The following is a 16,791-nucleotide window of genomic DNA, read 5'->3' on the forward strand; positions in this document are numbered from 1 at the left end:
CCTCACACTGGCAGCACTGTACCTCCATCCCCTCCACCATCTGCCTGGACACTAGACACCAGTTTCTCACCTGTTCCCAGATCCAGAGTAATTTTGTTGAGTCCAAGAGCCTGGATTTGTCACTGCATTTTGACTCCACTGATTCCAACACAAGGAGGTTTCCCCTGGCCTCTGCAGCTTCAGGCAAAGCCTCAAAACACATCCCGGGTGGGGGGGGGAGAACCGCAGGGAGGGGCTTCTCAGCCATAAATCACCCCAGTGCTAGCAGGAGGAATAATAAATGCATCCCATGGTGCTAAAAAACAGTCTTTTCCCACCGGAGAGCAAGACAGAGATTGTGGGTGCAATTTTCTGCCTGGAAAACCCCAAGTTTACCCTGTACTTTTCCTGACTGCTGCACGGGGAAGGGTTGTGCTGGGTCTGTAACACAGAAACAATGAATAGATAAGCCAGTTTTCTAGAATAAATTAGTGATATTTAAAAACAACTCCAGCACAGAATCAACATTTCCACAAAAGGAAAAGCCCCAACGTTTTTTTCATTAAAGAGCTTTACAAATATATATGTATATATGAGTGTTACATTAGCATAGATACTGTACCATACATGCACACAATACAGACAGATCTCTAGATAAGAGTTTTGGGGGTTCAGCGTTGCTCCATGCTCCTTGTGAGGCGTCTCAAGAGCACCAAATCCCCAGAGGAAAGCTCGGGATCCCGCCCGTCCTTGGCGGCCGTGCCGGGAACGCGCCTGTGCCTGCCCTTGGAGCCTGCCCGGTCCCACCCGCAGCCCGCCCCAGCAGGCTGGGACAGACAGACAGACGGACGGACAGACTCAGACAGACAGACAGACAGACGGACAGACACAGACAGACAGACAGACGGACGGACAGACTCAGACAGACAGACAGACAGACAGACAGACGGACAGACACAGACAGACAGACAGACGGACGGACGGACAGACAGACAGACGGACAGACACAGACAGACGGACGGACAGACTCAGACGGACAGACGGACAGACACAGACAGACAGACAGACAGACGGACAGACAGACAGACAGACGGACAGACACAGACAGACGGACGGACAGACTCAGACGGACAGACGGACAGACACAGACAGACAGACGGACGGACAGACACGGACAGACACAGACAGACAGACGGACGGACAGACTCAGACAGACAGATGGACAGACACAGACAGACGGACGGACGGACGGACAGACACGGACAGACACAGACAGACAGACGGACGGACAGACTCAGACAGACAGATGGACAGACACAGACAGACGGACGGACGGACGGACAGACACGGACAGACACAGACAGACGGACGGACAGACACGGACAGACAGCCGTTCCGGCCGGGGAGCTGCGGGAGGCGGCCTGGGCTCGGCTGGGCGCGCTAAGGCTCGCTGCCCGCCGGGGCCCGGGGCTCGTAGCCGGGGAAGGGAGCTGCCCGCAGGCCGCTGCGGGGCGAGGGGGGCAGCGGGCACGGGCACGGCTCGGCCTGCCCCGGGGAGCCTCGCTGCACCGTGCTGTCCCCTGGTTCTGGGTCGGTCCCGCCGCCCCGCAGGGCCTGGGGAGCACAGGGGCGCTGCCCGCCCTCCGTCTCCGCGCTGGGCAGGAGCCTCACGGAGCTGAGCCGGATCCAGTGCCCAGCCGTGCCCAGACTGTCCTGCAGGCGCTCCTGGCTGCAGCTTCTGCTCGGCACGGGCAGAGGAAGGTGACTGTCTGCTCCCAGAACTGGGCACTGGCATTTAGAATAAAGCTGGAGGTGCAGGGGGAGCCACATTTTAGGTATCTGGCTGTCCCTGTCACCTATGTAGCTGTGTCCAGCCAGTCCCATTAGCACCAGCTGCTCTGGCAAATCATCCCCATCACCTGCCTCCTCATCCTTCTCCAGCTGTGAGGGGACCTGAGAACCTAAGGCATGGCCCAGCTGACTGTGGGTGCAGGACGGGTCCCTTCCCTCAATGCAGTCTGGGCCAAACCCGTTGGCACAGTAGCCACTCACATCCTGGACAAGGCCTCGCAGGAGCCGTGGGACCGTGGCTGATGCCTGCACAGCTGAGGATGGCCCGTGGGAGGGGAGCACAGTCTGCAGGAGCAGGGCCAGTGGGTCCTCCTCAAGCTGCAGTGGAGGCACCTGCATGGCCACATTCAGCTCACTGTTCTGGAGAGCCTGCAAAAACAAAAGCAGTGACATGGTCAGCCTCAGCTGGCCAAAGCCCTGCCAGCTAAGGGGTTGTGACAAACTATGCTGAACACCAAGGGCTCCACTGCCTGAGACCCCATCCTCTGCTGTGACCCATGGCTGGCCAATGCCCTCCACCAGTACCTTCTTCTTGGGGGACAGTGGTTCAGATGGCAGGGGAGACACCTGGGTACCAAAATAGGCTTGGTGATGTGAGAGTTGGAGGAAAGGAGGTGCTGAACCCTTGCAAATGCAGGGAACCCTGGCTTGGCTATGGCTACACACAAGGTGGAAGTTGGAGGAGGATCATCACTCACCAGTGCTTTTGGGAGGCACATCTCCTGAGGATTGGGAAAGACGTGCAGCTGCACGAAGCACATCCCGGCCACACTCAGCGGCAGCAGCAGGAAGAAGGCACTCAGCACAGCAGGGACCCATGGAAAGCCTGGCAGGACATCACAGCAGGCTGAGGGATCACTCAAACACATCCCTCCCGCCCCACTCTCTGTCAGTGCTTCCCATCCATGTCACACTGGGATGTTTCAGGAGGCAAGCCCAAGGCAGATGACAAGAAAGCATCACCATGAGAGGTCCCCACTGGGCAGCACCGGGCCACAACCGTGACCACAGTGGCTGGGGGTGAGGGATTCACACCTCCACACAAGTTTGTGCTGTGAGCAGGATCTAAGATGCCACCGTGCCAGCTGAGTTGGTGAGAGTGCTCCCACCTGAGGGGGCTGCTGGAGTCACCAGGCACTGCTCAGCCTCCTGGCTCCGCTCCCTGGCAATGTCCGCAGCCACCGTCCGGACACAGTACTGTGTGCTGGGCTTCAGGTGCCCAACCGTGCAAGGCACTTCCTCACTGCTCCGTTTGCAGGGCACCTGAAAGCAGATGGAACAGGTGGCCACAGAAGCTGGAGGTGGGGTTTGGGCATGGCTCCACTGCTCTGTGCATCCTCAACATCCCACTTGCCCCATGGTCCCTCCTCCCGGGCACCTCCAACACTCAGTTCTTTGCCCCAGGAGGTGTTCAGGTCCTAGAGCATCTCCTGAAACACCTGTGGCATCACTTTTCATCTGAACAGAACCAGTCCAGGTCTTTGTACCCAGGGGAGGGAGGTGGTCTCCTGCCTTGCTGAGGTGGGGGCCCCAGACTGGGGGTGCACGGCACCTCACACCTGCATGTGCAGCCAGGTGTGGGCAGGGCTGCAGCACAGGCACCCCCACACCACTACAACCTGACATGGTGGCTTTGCTGCACCAGGAAAGCTTGTGCAAGCCCTGCACCTCTGGGCCCTGCCCAGCTAGCACACAGACCTGCTGGACAAGCAGGTCCCCCTCGTAGAGGTGCAGCCAGTACCACAGCTTCAGCAGCACTCGGTTCACTGGCTTGTAGGAACCAGTCCTTCTCTGGTAGGGAGTGGGTGGTGTGATGATGTTTACGCTGAGGATTTGGTCCTGGAGCAGCCAAGACAGCTTGGGGGGGCCAACAATTGCTGCAGGGAAATGGAAAAAAAATCAAAAATTAAGGCCTTCAAAGGAAGGCAGACATCTCGTTTCTCTAGAAATTATATTTTTCTGTCTGACATTCCACTCTCAGAGCACAGAAGCTCCTCAGGTCTTGCCTGATGGCATTTTGTGCTCTGAAACCAGCTCTAGGAATGGCAGCCACCACATCTTCATGACAGCTAGCACTGCTTCTGCCTCCTCTTCACACCGACAGACCTGTGGCACCACCGGCTCCCTCTGCTGAGACCATCACCCCTGGGCCACCCACCAGGGTCTGGAGACCCCACTGCCAAGGCCAGCAATCACTTCCTAACTGAATGCACCCACTTCCATGCCAGTTGGATGCAGAGGGAATGAGCAAGGGAACACAAATAGTCAGCATAGAATCCATTTATCTTACACATTCTGTTTATCGCAACAAGCCCTCTGATGGAGATCGGAGGAGAGTCCTGAAAATTTTCTAGCTCCAGGAGACTGCTGGGTTTTTTGGACAGAACAGCCAGTCTGACTGAGAAGAAGCACATTCCCACACCAGGCAAACACAACAGTCAGGATGAAAGGATCACCAGAGGGTCTGCCCATGCTTCATCCCAGACCATGACCGGGGAGGAAGATATGCCTTTCAAAAGCCAAGCCTGGAGGCATATCCTCTCTCCTGCCCCATCTCGCTGCATTCCCCAGAGACCCAAATTCTCACGGTGCCTTGCTGGCCTGGGGGCCTCCTACCAATCCCCTCACTGTGCCTCCTCTGTCCTTTTGCTCTTCACCCAGCTATCTTCCAGCAGCTCTGCCTTAACCCTTTCCCCTGGTTAGGGCTCTTGACTCTTTTCCCTCCAGTATCCTAATATGCTTTCCCACTGTATCCCATCAGATCTCTCCAAGGTCCCCTCTCCCCATCGGCCCCCCAGGAAGAGCCCAACTGGAGAAGATCCCCAGTCCTTACTGTCTCTGTACAGCTGCAGCTCGCTGGAAATGGCCCACTCGGACTGCTCACCTCCGGCCACCGCTCTCACCCGTGCCCAGTAGATATCATGAATCCTGTCAAAATACAGCTCACACACACAGGAGTTTCTGCTGTTCCCCCCATAGGCACCTGCCTTGGTCCAGTTTGAGGTTCTGCCCAGGGAGAAAGCACAGGGATTGCTTCTTTTCAGCATGCTCCCAGCCCAAAGGGAGGGCAGCCCAGCCACTGCCATCCTGCCCACGTGGAAAGCGCAGGGAAGCCCCGGCATCAGCCAACAGCATCCTGGGATGTGTGAGGAGGGGCGTCCCTTCTGGGGACAGATGGCACCTGGCACTGTGCCCTGACCCGTGCTCTCCACGATGGAAAACCACACAGCTGTGGCAGGGAGAGCCCCCCAAGGAGTTGGGGCTGTTGAGGCTCTGTGCTACGAGGGAAACTGAGCGAGTGGTGACAGCTTGAGCCTCAGAGAAAGGTGACTGTGCGTGGGGGGCCTCTTACCAACACAAGAAGAAGACAGAGTCAGTGGTGCCCAGCAAAAGTACAAGAGGCAGTGGACACAAGTTGAAATACAGGAAATCCCATTTAGCATAATGGGAAAAAAACCAAATCCAAAACCCCAGTCCAAAAGTAACCCCTTAGTTTGTTACTGGGATAGTGACCAGGAAAGGGACCAAGCTGTCCAGGGGTGTTGTCCTGAAGCTGTACAAAAGCCACCAGGACACACTCCTGAGTTGACCTTGCATGTGCAGGGGTAGGACCAGCCAATCTCTGCCAATTCCACTGCTCTGTTACCCTGTGGCCTTTACTGCCAGGTAACAGTCTTCTGGCTGCCAGGGGTCCCCAACAGCCTCTGCCAGGGTGTAAGAGGACCAGACCCCTTCACCCCCTCCTCCCCACCCACCTGTTCCTCCACTCCACCTCATAGGTGGCAGAGCTGGGTGAGCTGGGGTCTGGCTCCCAGCGCAGCAAGACGTGGAAGTTCTGTGCCTCCAGCCTGACGCGCCGTGGCCTCAGTAGCGTCCCTGGGGAGGGAGCAGAGGGGTATGAGGCAGTGTCCTGCAGGGTCCCCTTGTGGCACAGATTCCTCAGCTTCATCCCAGCACGGGCAAACTCTGATTTCAAAGCAGGTGCTCAGCACCTGTATCCCCCCCAATTGGTCACACACTGAGAACACCCTCTCCACACTTCTGCCAAAGCAGAGACACAGCTGACAAAACAGGAGAGACAACACCCTGACACAGCTGCTGCTGACCCAGGGGTTTTCTTTCTCATCACTGCTTGATGACCACTTGGGCCTCTCCTCTTCACAGGTACCTTCAGTAGGTTTGAGAGGTGTCCCTGCAGCCAGCCCCCCCCAGACTGTGGTGACAGCTTCAGCACTGGCTTACCCTGGAGCAGGGAGCAGCTGGCCAGGGACAGCAGCAGGAGCAGGGCAGGGCTCATCCTACCACAGCCGTGCTGGGGGCCATGGAAAGGGATGGGTGTGCTGGAGCTGTTCTGCTACCCGCAGACATAATGTGCTGCTGGAACCTGGGAATAAAAACAGAAGCTTCAGCCAGCGACACTGCCCCATGGAGCCCACATGCCTATTGTGGCACAGAGGTGTCCACTATGGAGGGCAGGGGACCTTCTGCTGCGTTCTGGGGGTGCCACAGGGCAGGTACCCTCAGGGCTGTGGTGGTAAGTGGACCCACAGGGACAGTGGGCAGCTGCCACACTGCTATGGCACTATGCACGTGCTGCAGCAACCTTCTGTTGCACCCAACTCTGGCACCCGTGGTGAGAAGTCACACTGCCTTTGTCACCAGGATGTGGGTCTGAGAAAGCTCCTCACCTGAGGCTCACACCACTGGGGAGGTGACTCAGCCAGCTCTGGGCATGACTCACACTGGCACAACCTGTGACACCACTGCCAGGACACCCCCAGCCATCCCAGAGACTCCCCGTACGGGGAGGGCGCCCTGCGAGACATCACCCACACGGCAAAATGGGGCACAATGAGCGCTGTAAGCAGAGACTCAGACTGTGAACCACAGCACAGGCTGGTCCAGCTGGGCACCTGTACCTGGCCAGTCCCTTCTTACCTTGGTCTTGCCCTACCATTCAGCCACCAGGAATCTTGCCCTGCTCTTGCTGGTCACGGACGTAATCTTCCTCTCCTGGAGCAGATGGGCAAGGGCTTTGAGGCTACCAACACCAACCTTGTGGTTGTGGGGACACATTCCCCCATGAAGGTGGGGAGCCCAGGGCCACCTCCAGAGGCAGAGGGGTGGGAGCACCCCTGACCAGATGGGACACCAGCGGGGCTGGCTCACCACTGTCACTGCTTCTCACTCTTCCCATTTCACACCAATTTTCACCATTACAAGCGCAAGCACCTCAGCACGTGGATACAAAACACTGCCCCATGTTTTCTTTGTCCCTTGCGGGATCGAGAGCTTGAAACAAGGAGGAGCAGTCAACAAGCAGGGACATGCAGCTGCAAACTGTGGGTGAGGGCTGAGGCAAGACCTCTGAAACACCAGAGCTGAAGCACAGACAGTTGGCCTAGTCCCCCCTCGCTGAGACCAACAAGAACCCTCCTGGCCTTGCAACAGAGCCCATTGAAGGAGGCAGTATTTCTGCCCAAACGGAGAAAGAGCCTCCAGGGTTGTTCCTGGGGCTTACAGAGGCACAGAGCTGGGGAACTGATGGACACCCGAGGACTGGCTGCCTGTGCAGGCAGGGACAGGGCTGCTCTCACTGCAGAAGGCAGCACAAGGGAGGCACTGCTTCCCTGAAGCAGCAAGGGTGACTGCAGGCCAGTCCCTGCTAGCCCCCCTCTGAACCCCAGCACATCCGTTCCCCTTCTGCCATGGCCAGAGGAAAAATCCCAGCAACTCTCCCTCCATTGTGGCATTAACTGAGATTGTGGGGATTAACCCCCTCTGCTCCGCACATCCTCTCCTTTTCTGTATCCCCATCACACTACCCTGAAGCACCAGCACTCCCCCCAGCCTTGATCCAGCATTTCCTCTCTGCCCCTCTGCAGTATCAGAAACCTACCTCACCAACCACTGTTAAACACAACACCCTCAGCTCAGCAACCTCACGTGTGGCTCCGAGTGTTCACTGGAAGCGTTACCACGGTCTGCTCAGCTGCCAGGCTTCCTCCAGATGGGGGACAGTCCGTGTTGTCTGTGCCACCACGCTGGGAGGCGTGATTTGACTTGGGTGGTTTGTACCTCCTTTGCCGAGCCAGGGTTTGTTTTTTTTTTCCTTCCTTGCTTCCTCATTAGCAACGTCCCAGCTGGGCACGGGTGCTCAGCAGTGCCCTCTGCACACCAGAGCTGAGGTACAGCCTGTCCCAGCACGCCATCCCAGCACATGCACTGCCCCGGCACGGACCATCAGTGGTGTGGGGCCAGAAAGGAGCGAGGGCTCAGGCCAGGGGTAGCACATGGCAGGGCAGACACAGGTCAGGACATCCCAGCAAAACCAGTAGCAGGTTTTATCCTTGCCAAGAGCAATGCTGTGGGCTGGGCACACAGGGCTGGGCCCCCTCATTTTGCCCTGGTGACCATGAGGGACCTGCACGTGGCTCTGCACCACCTCAAGAGCTCCAGGCCTCTGGCAGCCCACTGGGACAAAACAGCTGAACTTGTGCTTCCCAAGAGCTGCACAACCCTTGCAGGACTAACAGAGCCATTGGGCAGCACTGTGGGGCTCATAAGCACCATTCAACTGTGCCCAGGGCCCAGCAGTCACTGTCGGCCTGGGCACTCCAAAACAAGAGCCCTGGAGTGGCCAAGTGCCACCCCGGGGGGCAATGCCAGCATCTCCACTGTTGTCCCTGCAACACTTCAATGGCGAGCAGTGCTGGGTAGCCCTGACACATCGCTGGCAGAAATGGGGCTGGGGCCTGGCAGGAGCTGGAAGGCAGACAGCCATGAGGAAAAGGACACATAGCCACAGTAGACTGGACAAGCTCTTTAATACCTGGCTGAATACCCGTGCTGAAATGCTCCCAGCTGTGCCTGACAGCTGCACACTGCAGAGCCCAGCATCCACCACCGCACAAAGCGCTGTTGGTGAGGCAGGCCTATGGCTCCTCCAGCCCCCCTCCCTTTTTGGTCAAAGGGTGAGGGCAAGCCTGCAGGAGACTGGGAGGACTGGGGGGGCTAGCAAGCCTGGGTGCAGCAGGCACAGTCCAGCCCTGCGGGCAGGGCCAGGCCAAGGAGGACCCCCACGCCCAGGCAGCCCCGAGGGGTGCTGCACAGCTGCCCTCCGCAATCTGGAAGCACGTCCTCTGCCCAGCTCTCACTCAGCGCTTTGAAGGCAGAAAGGTTACAGAGCTGGCCAACTCCATGGTCTGGAAAAGGTGGGTGGGTGCCCACTGCAGGCAGGGCATCCTCAGACTGTGGCACCGGGGCTCCTGAGGGGCTCGGGAAACACAGGTCTCTCCCTGACAGAGGGTGCCACAGGGATGAGGACTCGGTGGCAGTGGTCCAGCTGTTCCTGCGCTGGAGACACCACCAGCCACTCCCAGCAGGGTGCAGGGGGATGCAGAGGGAGCAGGCAGTGCCATGATGGGATCAAGCATCAGCACTTGTCACTGCCTCTGTCCCTGTCGCCCAAGGTTAACCTTCCCCTGGCAAAACCCATCCTCCAAAGGCTTTCTCCAGGTACCGGGCCACCGCCAGCGTCAAGTGGTCGTTGTAGGAGGCCGCCACCAGCTGGATGCCCAGCGGCAGCCCCTCGCGGCCCAGCCCCAGCGGGCACTGCGTCACCGGCAGGCCCAGGACGTTGAAGATGGCTGCAAGAGAGAAGGGCGGATAGATCAGAGCGAGCACAAAGACTGGGGTACAACACTGCCTGGCTCTCCCACCCTGGGCAGCCAGCTCTGCCATGCACAGCACCAAGATCCTGGGAGCTGGTGCTTCAGGCAGCAGTGCTGAGACACGGTGACAAGGGACAGCACTGGCCAGAGATTCCCAGCGCCCACATCATGCGTATAAACAGCAGCCGTGAGGGATGGCATACACTGTGGCGTGCCAAATTTGGGACATTCCTGTGCCAGCACCAGCTCTCCATCACTCCACAAAGCAAGGCAGCACTGACACCACATGGGAACCACACAAGGGGCCCCAGGCTGTACCCCAAGAGATGGCAGGTTTCAGGTTCCCGCTAAACCCCAATATCACACACAAAGTCACACCTGCCCTGCTGTGGACAGGCACCTTTGGCAAAAAGTAAAAGATGCCACGCGGTATGAAGCACGACAACCCTCACTCCAAGACAAGACACCTCTCTTTGCTGCACAGCCCACTGTCAGCAATGCAAACACTTTGGATACAACACCCCAGCTGCCACAAGGAGATCATTTTGGTAGCCCTAGCTGCAAACAGGAGTCAGGGCTGCTCACCTGTGTAAGCAAAATTGAAGGGCATGCAGATGGGGGAGTGGTGCTTGGGGGCGATGGTGGGGTGTGAGGGGTAGAGGAGCACCCCATCTGGCCCCAGCAGTGCCTCCATCTCCTCCTGTAAGCTCTTCCCCATGCTCACCAGCTTGGCCTTCCCACTGAGGTTGAGGTTCACCAGCTTCTCTGTCAGTCCCAGGGCTGCAGAAAGGGTAGAAATGGGGACAAGAGCATATGAGAGGACTGTGGTCTGTGTGGGGCAGAAACAATGCATAGCCACATGCAACACCCCCTGCTTCTGGGATGGCCCCCCAAGTACCCCTTCCTGCCAGCAGCCACAGCAGATTGCCCCTAGCACAGCTTTGTGGGCACCATTCCCCCAGCTCTGCCAAGGGACAAGCATTCAGCCTGCCCCTTCCTTCCAGCTTTTCCAGCCAGTGGGGCTGAGCAGAGCTGGCAGAACGACCCCAGCACTCATTAGACAGCAGCACAATGGGGTTAATTAGGATTCTCTAGTACCTGCTGCTATAAAACAAGATCAGTGCAGACCCTGACTGAGCCCTCTGAGCCCCAGCAGTTGTGGTGTGGCTCACAGCAGAAGTGAACCCTGCCCCCAGCTCCATCATCCTCACTTCTTCCTCCAAGGTACCCACTCCCATCTATCAAAGATACAGACTCTTGAGCTAGCCTTCAAAACTAGGCTGAAGCTGTTCAGGGCAAACCCCGAGTTCCTTCACTGGGCATTGGAAGGGCAATACCTGCTTTTAACCACCTGCCCACCCCAGCACTGCCTGTGCACTTCCCAGGGCCCCTGCCAGCATTACCGATAGCCGGGAGAGTGTGAGAAGACATCCCCACGAGCCACTTCATCAGCTCCCACAGCGGCCACACTGGCTTCCCATGGTCCCCCAGCAGGTCTGTGAATCTTTGTGCCTCCTGTAACACACCCACTCCCCCTGTCAGCAAAGCCAACATGCACAGGCTGGCAATGGACAGTGAAATTTCAGTTATCTCATCATCCCAATGTGAGGTGTTCCTGCTTTCACACAGGAGATGCCCATCAGGTGCTCCACAGCTGACACTGATCCAGGGCAGCAGCAGGAGCATTTTTCCCTCCCAGAGACAGCAAGGAGATGGAAGAGCCCCCCCAGAGCAGCACCCAACCGACACAATGCAAGGGATAATGTCCCAGAGGCATTTCCTCCTGTGATACGATGACTGGACCTAGAAGGAGGCAGAGGAGCCAGACAAGCCCTCCTTGGTGTGGTGGGGTTGGGCTGTTTCATCACTGCCTCTGTGCCAGGAATGCGTAAGTTATGACACTCCCAGAAGTTTGTTTTATTACGGAGTACTTTCCTGCATGCACAGATATAGCGCAGCAGCTGCAATGCCAGGGAAAAATTACACAAGCAGGCTCCTGCTGGAAAGCTGCTAGTCCCCTGCCTGTCTTGGCATCCCAAAGGGTGTTAATCCCAGCTTACAAGTCAGAAGACACAGCGTGGGGCAAAGAGCAAGGCAGGATGCCCCCTGCTTGGTTGACTTACCAACCTGCATGGAAAAGGTCAGTGTGCCAAAACAACCTCCCCCCTCCCAATTACCATCATTGCTCCTCTGCTGAGAGCCAGGGCCTCAACCCACAAGACAGCAAGGGAGAAGGTGCTGTGCAACTTTAGAAAGAGGTGAAAGGAGAACTGGGGGGACACATGGAGCAGGGAAAGCCCCTGGGTAGGTTTGGGAAGCCTACAGCTCTCCACAGCTGGCCCCGAACAGCTGTTTCTTCCCTGCTGCCTCCAAAGCTGTGCCTCTGCCAACTCACTCTGACACACCTGTCCCTCACTGTCCTTGGATGACATCATGGCTGACCAGATCTGGAAAGAATACTTCATCTTGTGGATTGCCACATGCTGAACCCGGACCCCAAGGTCACTTTCAAGGTGCTCCACCACCTGAAGGGAAGAGCAAGGACGGGTTGGTTTCCATAAAGATTTGACGCCTGCCATCAGCCCATGGAAACTACAGAGAAGAGAGTAAGGGGACCTACTCGCAAGATCTTCTCCTTGTGTCTTCTTTAGCCCCGAAGAAGAAAAAGTTCTTTTTATTTTTTAACCCCTGAAAGCACGGGACTGGGATGCAAGGCTGCCTCCCCAGCCCTTCATTTTGCCAGCTCCTGCAGGAGCCACACACAGAGCAGCTCTTTCCCCTCCCCAGGGCTCCTTTGACTCCTCTCCCCAGGTTCTGTACTCAGGCTCACCCCAGTGAGTACCATCCTCTGCTGCTTCCTACCTTCTTTTGGGCCTGCAAGATCTCCTTGTCCACAGGTGATACAAAAATGGACCCGCCATCATGATCCATGCAGTGGAATTTGATTTTCTCCAGCGACACTTTCTCATTCAGTTTCAGCCTGGGAAAGAAATGGTGCTTTGTCACAAATCCATCCCCAGCTCCTCTGCCGCTGCTAGAGGTTCTCACACGCTTGTTATGTGTCCTCAAGAGACCCTGCTCTGTGCCCCAGAGTGGCAAGGTGAGACTCTGAAGACACAGACACCTACTGCCCACAACACATCCAGCTGCTCACCTGCCCCCTCAGTCCCATCAAGGTTCTGTTGGGAAAGTTCCCATTTCTCCAGAAGCACCTTGTGACTACAAGCCCTGGCTGCAGCCAAGGCTGGGACTGCACAAGAGCCTGGGAAAAGGCAAAGTGGTGATGGAGAGAGCAAAAGTGTGCAGGCTGTGGCAAAAAGGAGGGGTGCTCCATGTGCCCCATCTCCGCTCTGCTCCTCACTGGCACGCAGCATGGCTGCACTTGACTGCACGGACCAAGAACTGAAGGAACTGAACTGGCCATGATGTGGGGATGGAAAACTCCTCATTCAACAACAGGAAAAAAGGTGCTGCAATATCCAGGAGCAAGGCCAGCCCTGGGAAGGGTGTATGGGACAGAGCTAGGAAGCAGCTCACTGGTGAAGGGGGACCAATCAGTCTGCCCAGGCTGCCGGTTCCTGGGAGCACGTGGGTGCTGGGAAGGGCAGTCCCAGAAGCCAAGGTCCTGCTGAAGCCAGCAGCAGAGGAAAGAAATCAGAAACAAGCAACTGGGCGGGGCGCAGACCTGTCTCCTACAAAGGCCTCATACACTGTGAGGACCACAGAGCTGCTGACTCCAGCTCAGCAGCTTGGAGCAGTGGGAACAACTCACTTGCTGACCCCAGGGCCGGCCATGACTCTCAGCACAGGCTCCAGGTCCTCTGCGTAGCGGCACATGGGCCCCGTGCACAGGTAGCTGGTGCGTACCCCCTGAGCGTTGGGGAACTGGCCGTCGTTGGGCACCACCCCTGGGAGCAGAGAAGTCAGACACTGCCCTGAGTATTGCCTCCAGACGGGGACAGCCCTGCTGGGGGGTCTTTGGGTGCACGGAGACACGGTTCCCCAGGGACTGTACACCCCACAAGTGCTGATGGCAAGGTTCACGGGGTGGGGATGGGAGGAAAAGCACCCAAGTCAGGACACTGAAGGACAGAGAAATATCCCAGCAGATCCCAACCTTGTGAAAACATCCCATGCTGAGGATGCAATACTTGGGTTAACCCCAACCTGTCTCCCATGGGCCTGGCATTCAGCCATTGGGGTTGGCTTCCAAACTGCCAACCCCAGCTGTACTTCCTCAACAGGCTTGTCCCATACAAGAAGTTACCTGACTCCTTACAGCAATCCCACCAGCAACCAACACAGAGGTGTCCTGAAGGGGTTCGTCCCACAGCCCCCATTCCACCTCATGGTGTTTCTGCTGGTGGGGAAGAGGAGGAGACCCCAGCACCCACCTTACCTGTTGTGGGTTTATGGCCAAAGACTCCATTGAAGAAGGCGGGCATTCGGATGCTGCCACCGATGTCAGAGCCCACACCTACGACTGAGCCGGCAGCTGCCAGGACACTGCCCTCCCCACCTGCACACGAGAAAACACGGCAAAACCCCACAGATTTATGGTGCAAATCATCCAGGAAAGCAGGAACACCTCACAGGGAGGGTGGGGGCCTAAAAAGCAAGAGGGGTGGGGGGACAACACCTTGGCTTTAGTGATGGGTAGGGGATAGCTGGGGTACGTGGGCCAAAGGGATTTGCCTGCCAAAGTACAACAGGACAGGCTGAAGCAATGCCAAATGAAACACCCAGAAGAGGCAAAGCAGCTAGACCTCCCAACAGCCTGCAGCAGTGCCCAGGAAAGAGGCCTGTAAGCTCCGCAAGAGCCCAGGGACACGTTAATAGCTGTGTGCAGAGACTGGAACTCTCCCTCACTGCATTTGAACCTGCCACTCATGCAGGATCGTGCCGAGGTGCTGGGGTTCACCTGAGCTGCCGCCCACAATCCTCTGCAGGTCGTAGGGGTTGTTGGTCCGCCCGTAGACCCTGTTGCTGGACTCGTACCACATGCAGAGCTCGCTGCAGTTGGTGACACCCAGCGGGATGGCACCTGCCTGCTTCAGCCGTGACACCACAGTGGCATCCGAGGTGGCGATCACATTGCGGCGGTTGACCAAGCCAGAGGTGTTGGGCATCCCTGTGGTGCCAAGGTCAATAGGAGGGAGGCATCAGGGCCAGTGCCCTGAGATGACCCAGAGCTGCAGGAAGCAGGTTACCAGTGAGGGCTGCTCCTCTGAAGCACCTCAAGCTCTGTAGCACCTGTGTGCTACAAATGAACACAAACGCAGAAGCCCAGGCAGGGCTTGGTGCAAACCAGGGAAAGGGAGACTACTTCCCTCCAAGCACCTGCCACAGCCACCCACCACTCTGGGGAGCACATCAAGAACTGGGGGCATAAAGATAAACCCACCATAAAGAGAAAAGGCCTCCTTAACGGTGATGGGAACTCCCAACAAGGGGAACTTCTCCTCCAGGCAGTCATCGCCAGGACCCTCCGCAAGCAGCTTATCGACCTGCCGGGCTTCCTGCAGGGCCTCCTCGAACCTGCAACAAAGCACCCGGCGATGTTCTGGCGCTGGATCAGAGAGGAGCGGGGTCCCCGCAGGGCGGGTGGACCCCAAGTGCGGCACAAGGAGCTTGTGGGGGAAGTGGGACTGCCTGGTCTTTGCCGGAGCCGGGAGCCGCATCCCGGCCCGGCGCTGCTGCGGTGGCGGCGCGGGGATCCCCGTGCCCCCGGCGGAGCGCAGCGGTCGGGCTGGGGCCCGAAGGGAGGCAGGCGGAGAGCCGCTGCCTCCTCGAGGGTGCCTCTGCCTCCAGCTCACCTGTCCTTAACCACGGCATTGATGAGGGGATTCACCTCCTTGATCCTCTCCACGTACGCCTCCACCACCTCCACGCACGCCACCTGGGCACGGGGCACAGCGGGTCCCGCCGTCAGTCGCGGGCGCTGCGCGGACCGAGACCGGCCGCCCGCGCTCCCCCTCCCCGGGCCGCGGGTGGTACGTGCCGCGCGCGGAGAGCGGCACCCCCGCTGCCCGCGCTCCCCCTCCCCGGGCCGCGGGTGGTACCTGCCGCGCGCGGAGCAGCTCCGCGAGGCGCCGCGCGGGCAGCAGCAGGAGCGCGCGCCGCGGCGGCGGGACGGCGCGCGGAGCGGCGCGCGCGGGGCCGGCGCGCGGCGGCGGCAGCAGCGCGAGCAGCGCGAGGCAGGCGCGCGACAGAAGCCACAGCAGCAACGCGAGACAGCGCTCCGCGCGCGACAGCGCCATGACGGCCCTGCGCGCGCCGCCCCGCCCCGCGCGGAAGTGACGTCAGGGCGACGCACCGCCGGCGTTGCCGTGGCGACCGCCCGCTGGCCAGGGGCCGCGGCGGCCCGGGCCTCCCCGGGAACGCGGCCGGGCCCGGCGGGGCGAGGAGAAGGGCGGCCTCGCCCGCCTTGTGCCTCGTGCGTGGCGCTCAGGCCCGCTCTGCCCGCCCCGGGCCGGCCCGCTCCTCGCTCCGGGACGGAGGCCACGGCTCGGGGGCGCGCTCTGCAGCTGAGCTGCGCTGGCGCCAGGTGCCAGCGGCGCTCCCGACGGGCGGCGCGTGCGGCTTAGCGACACGCGCCCCGGGCAGGGCTGCCCTGGCAGCCTCACCTGGCCGCTTGCGGCGGCAGCCCCAGGCGCCGGGCTGAGCCCAGCAGCCGCAATGCCTCGGAGCTGCCCGCGGGAATGTCCCGTGCCGGACGGGGAAGGAGACGCTTCCCTTTCCGGCAGAGGCTGCCCGTCCCCACCCAGAAGCCTGTCCTCTGGGTCAGACTGTGCAGCAAACGCTCTACTGGGTGTCTAACGTGGCTACGGGACATTAAGAACTATCAGCTTAAGGTTGACGTCAAATTATAATGTTCTTTTGCGGTACAAACACGAAGCCTCTTTCTTGAGCTTTTCCCTTATAAAATACAGCTCTTATCACACTTATTTTTAAACACGCTCTGAGGTGTTCAGATGCTTGATTATGAAAACAGGAAGAGCACTGTATGATCCTCAACACTCCAGGCAAAAGTAATGCTGGGGGAAAAAAATACTGTCTTTTAAAGCAAGGGTTTAAGCAGCATGTGAGCAGGCCTTACTGCATCTCTTTCCAATTGCCACACAGTTGGCAATTGAATTATCAGCACAAAGCAAGGCTACAAAGGGATGCATTTCTTGTGAAAATCTTTTATGACCAAATAGTCAACATATCAGCATTTATAGAACAATCTGCAACACAGACACCCTAGAAGGCCATCGGCCGACCTCTGTCCCCTAAAACCTAAGCT

At 58.4% G+C, this 16,791-nt stretch overlaps 1 protein-coding gene across 1 annotated transcript; it reads right to left on the reverse strand.

The window, feature by feature from the left end:
• Nucleotides 1-9,123: 9,123 nt before the first annotated feature.
• On the reverse strand, nt 9,124-15,763 carry FAAH2 (fatty acid amide hydrolase 2). The gene is made up of 11 exons (XM_054289817.1): nt 15,566-15,763; nt 15,320-15,402; nt 14,908-15,041; nt 14,425-14,634; nt 13,903-14,022; nt 13,276-13,411; nt 12,366-12,483; nt 11,909-12,028; nt 10,907-11,018; nt 10,089-10,283; nt 9,124-9,479 (listed from the first exon to the last, which is right to left on the reverse strand). Exons 1-11 carry the CDS (start codon nt 15,761-15,763, stop codon nt 9,304-9,306), a joined length of 1,602 nt encoding a protein of 533 aa, XP_054145792.1. The 3' UTR covers nt 9,124-9,303.
• Between the last annotated feature and the right edge of the window lie 1,028 nt (nt 15,764-16,791).

Source organism: Melozone crissalis, unplaced genomic scaffold (genome assembly GCF_028551555.1).
Source record: "Melozone crissalis strain CALT ecotype California unplaced genomic scaffold, PUWL_Pcris_2 ptg000068l_1, whole genome shotgun sequence".
Classification (NCBI taxonomy): Eukaryota; Metazoa; Chordata; class Aves; order Passeriformes; family Passerellidae; genus Melozone; species Melozone crissalis.

What these genes read in the sequence shown, in the direction of transcription:
- FAAH2 (XM_054289817.1), bottom strand. Translation starts at nt 15,763, where the DNA reads ATGGCGCTGTCGCGCGCGGAGCGCTGTCTCGCGTTGCTGCTGTGGCTT. An exon ending in TCTTGCAGGCCCAAAAGAAG is followed by an intron (nt 12,029 to 12,365) that starts GTAGGAAGCAGC and finishes TCTTCCCTTCAG; the next exon opens with GTGGTGGAGCACCTTGAAAG. An exon ending in CCAAGGACAGTGAGGGACAG is followed by an intron (nt 11,019 to 11,908) that starts GTGTGTCAGAGT and finishes GGTGTGTTACAG; the next exon opens with GAGGCACAAAGATTCACAGA.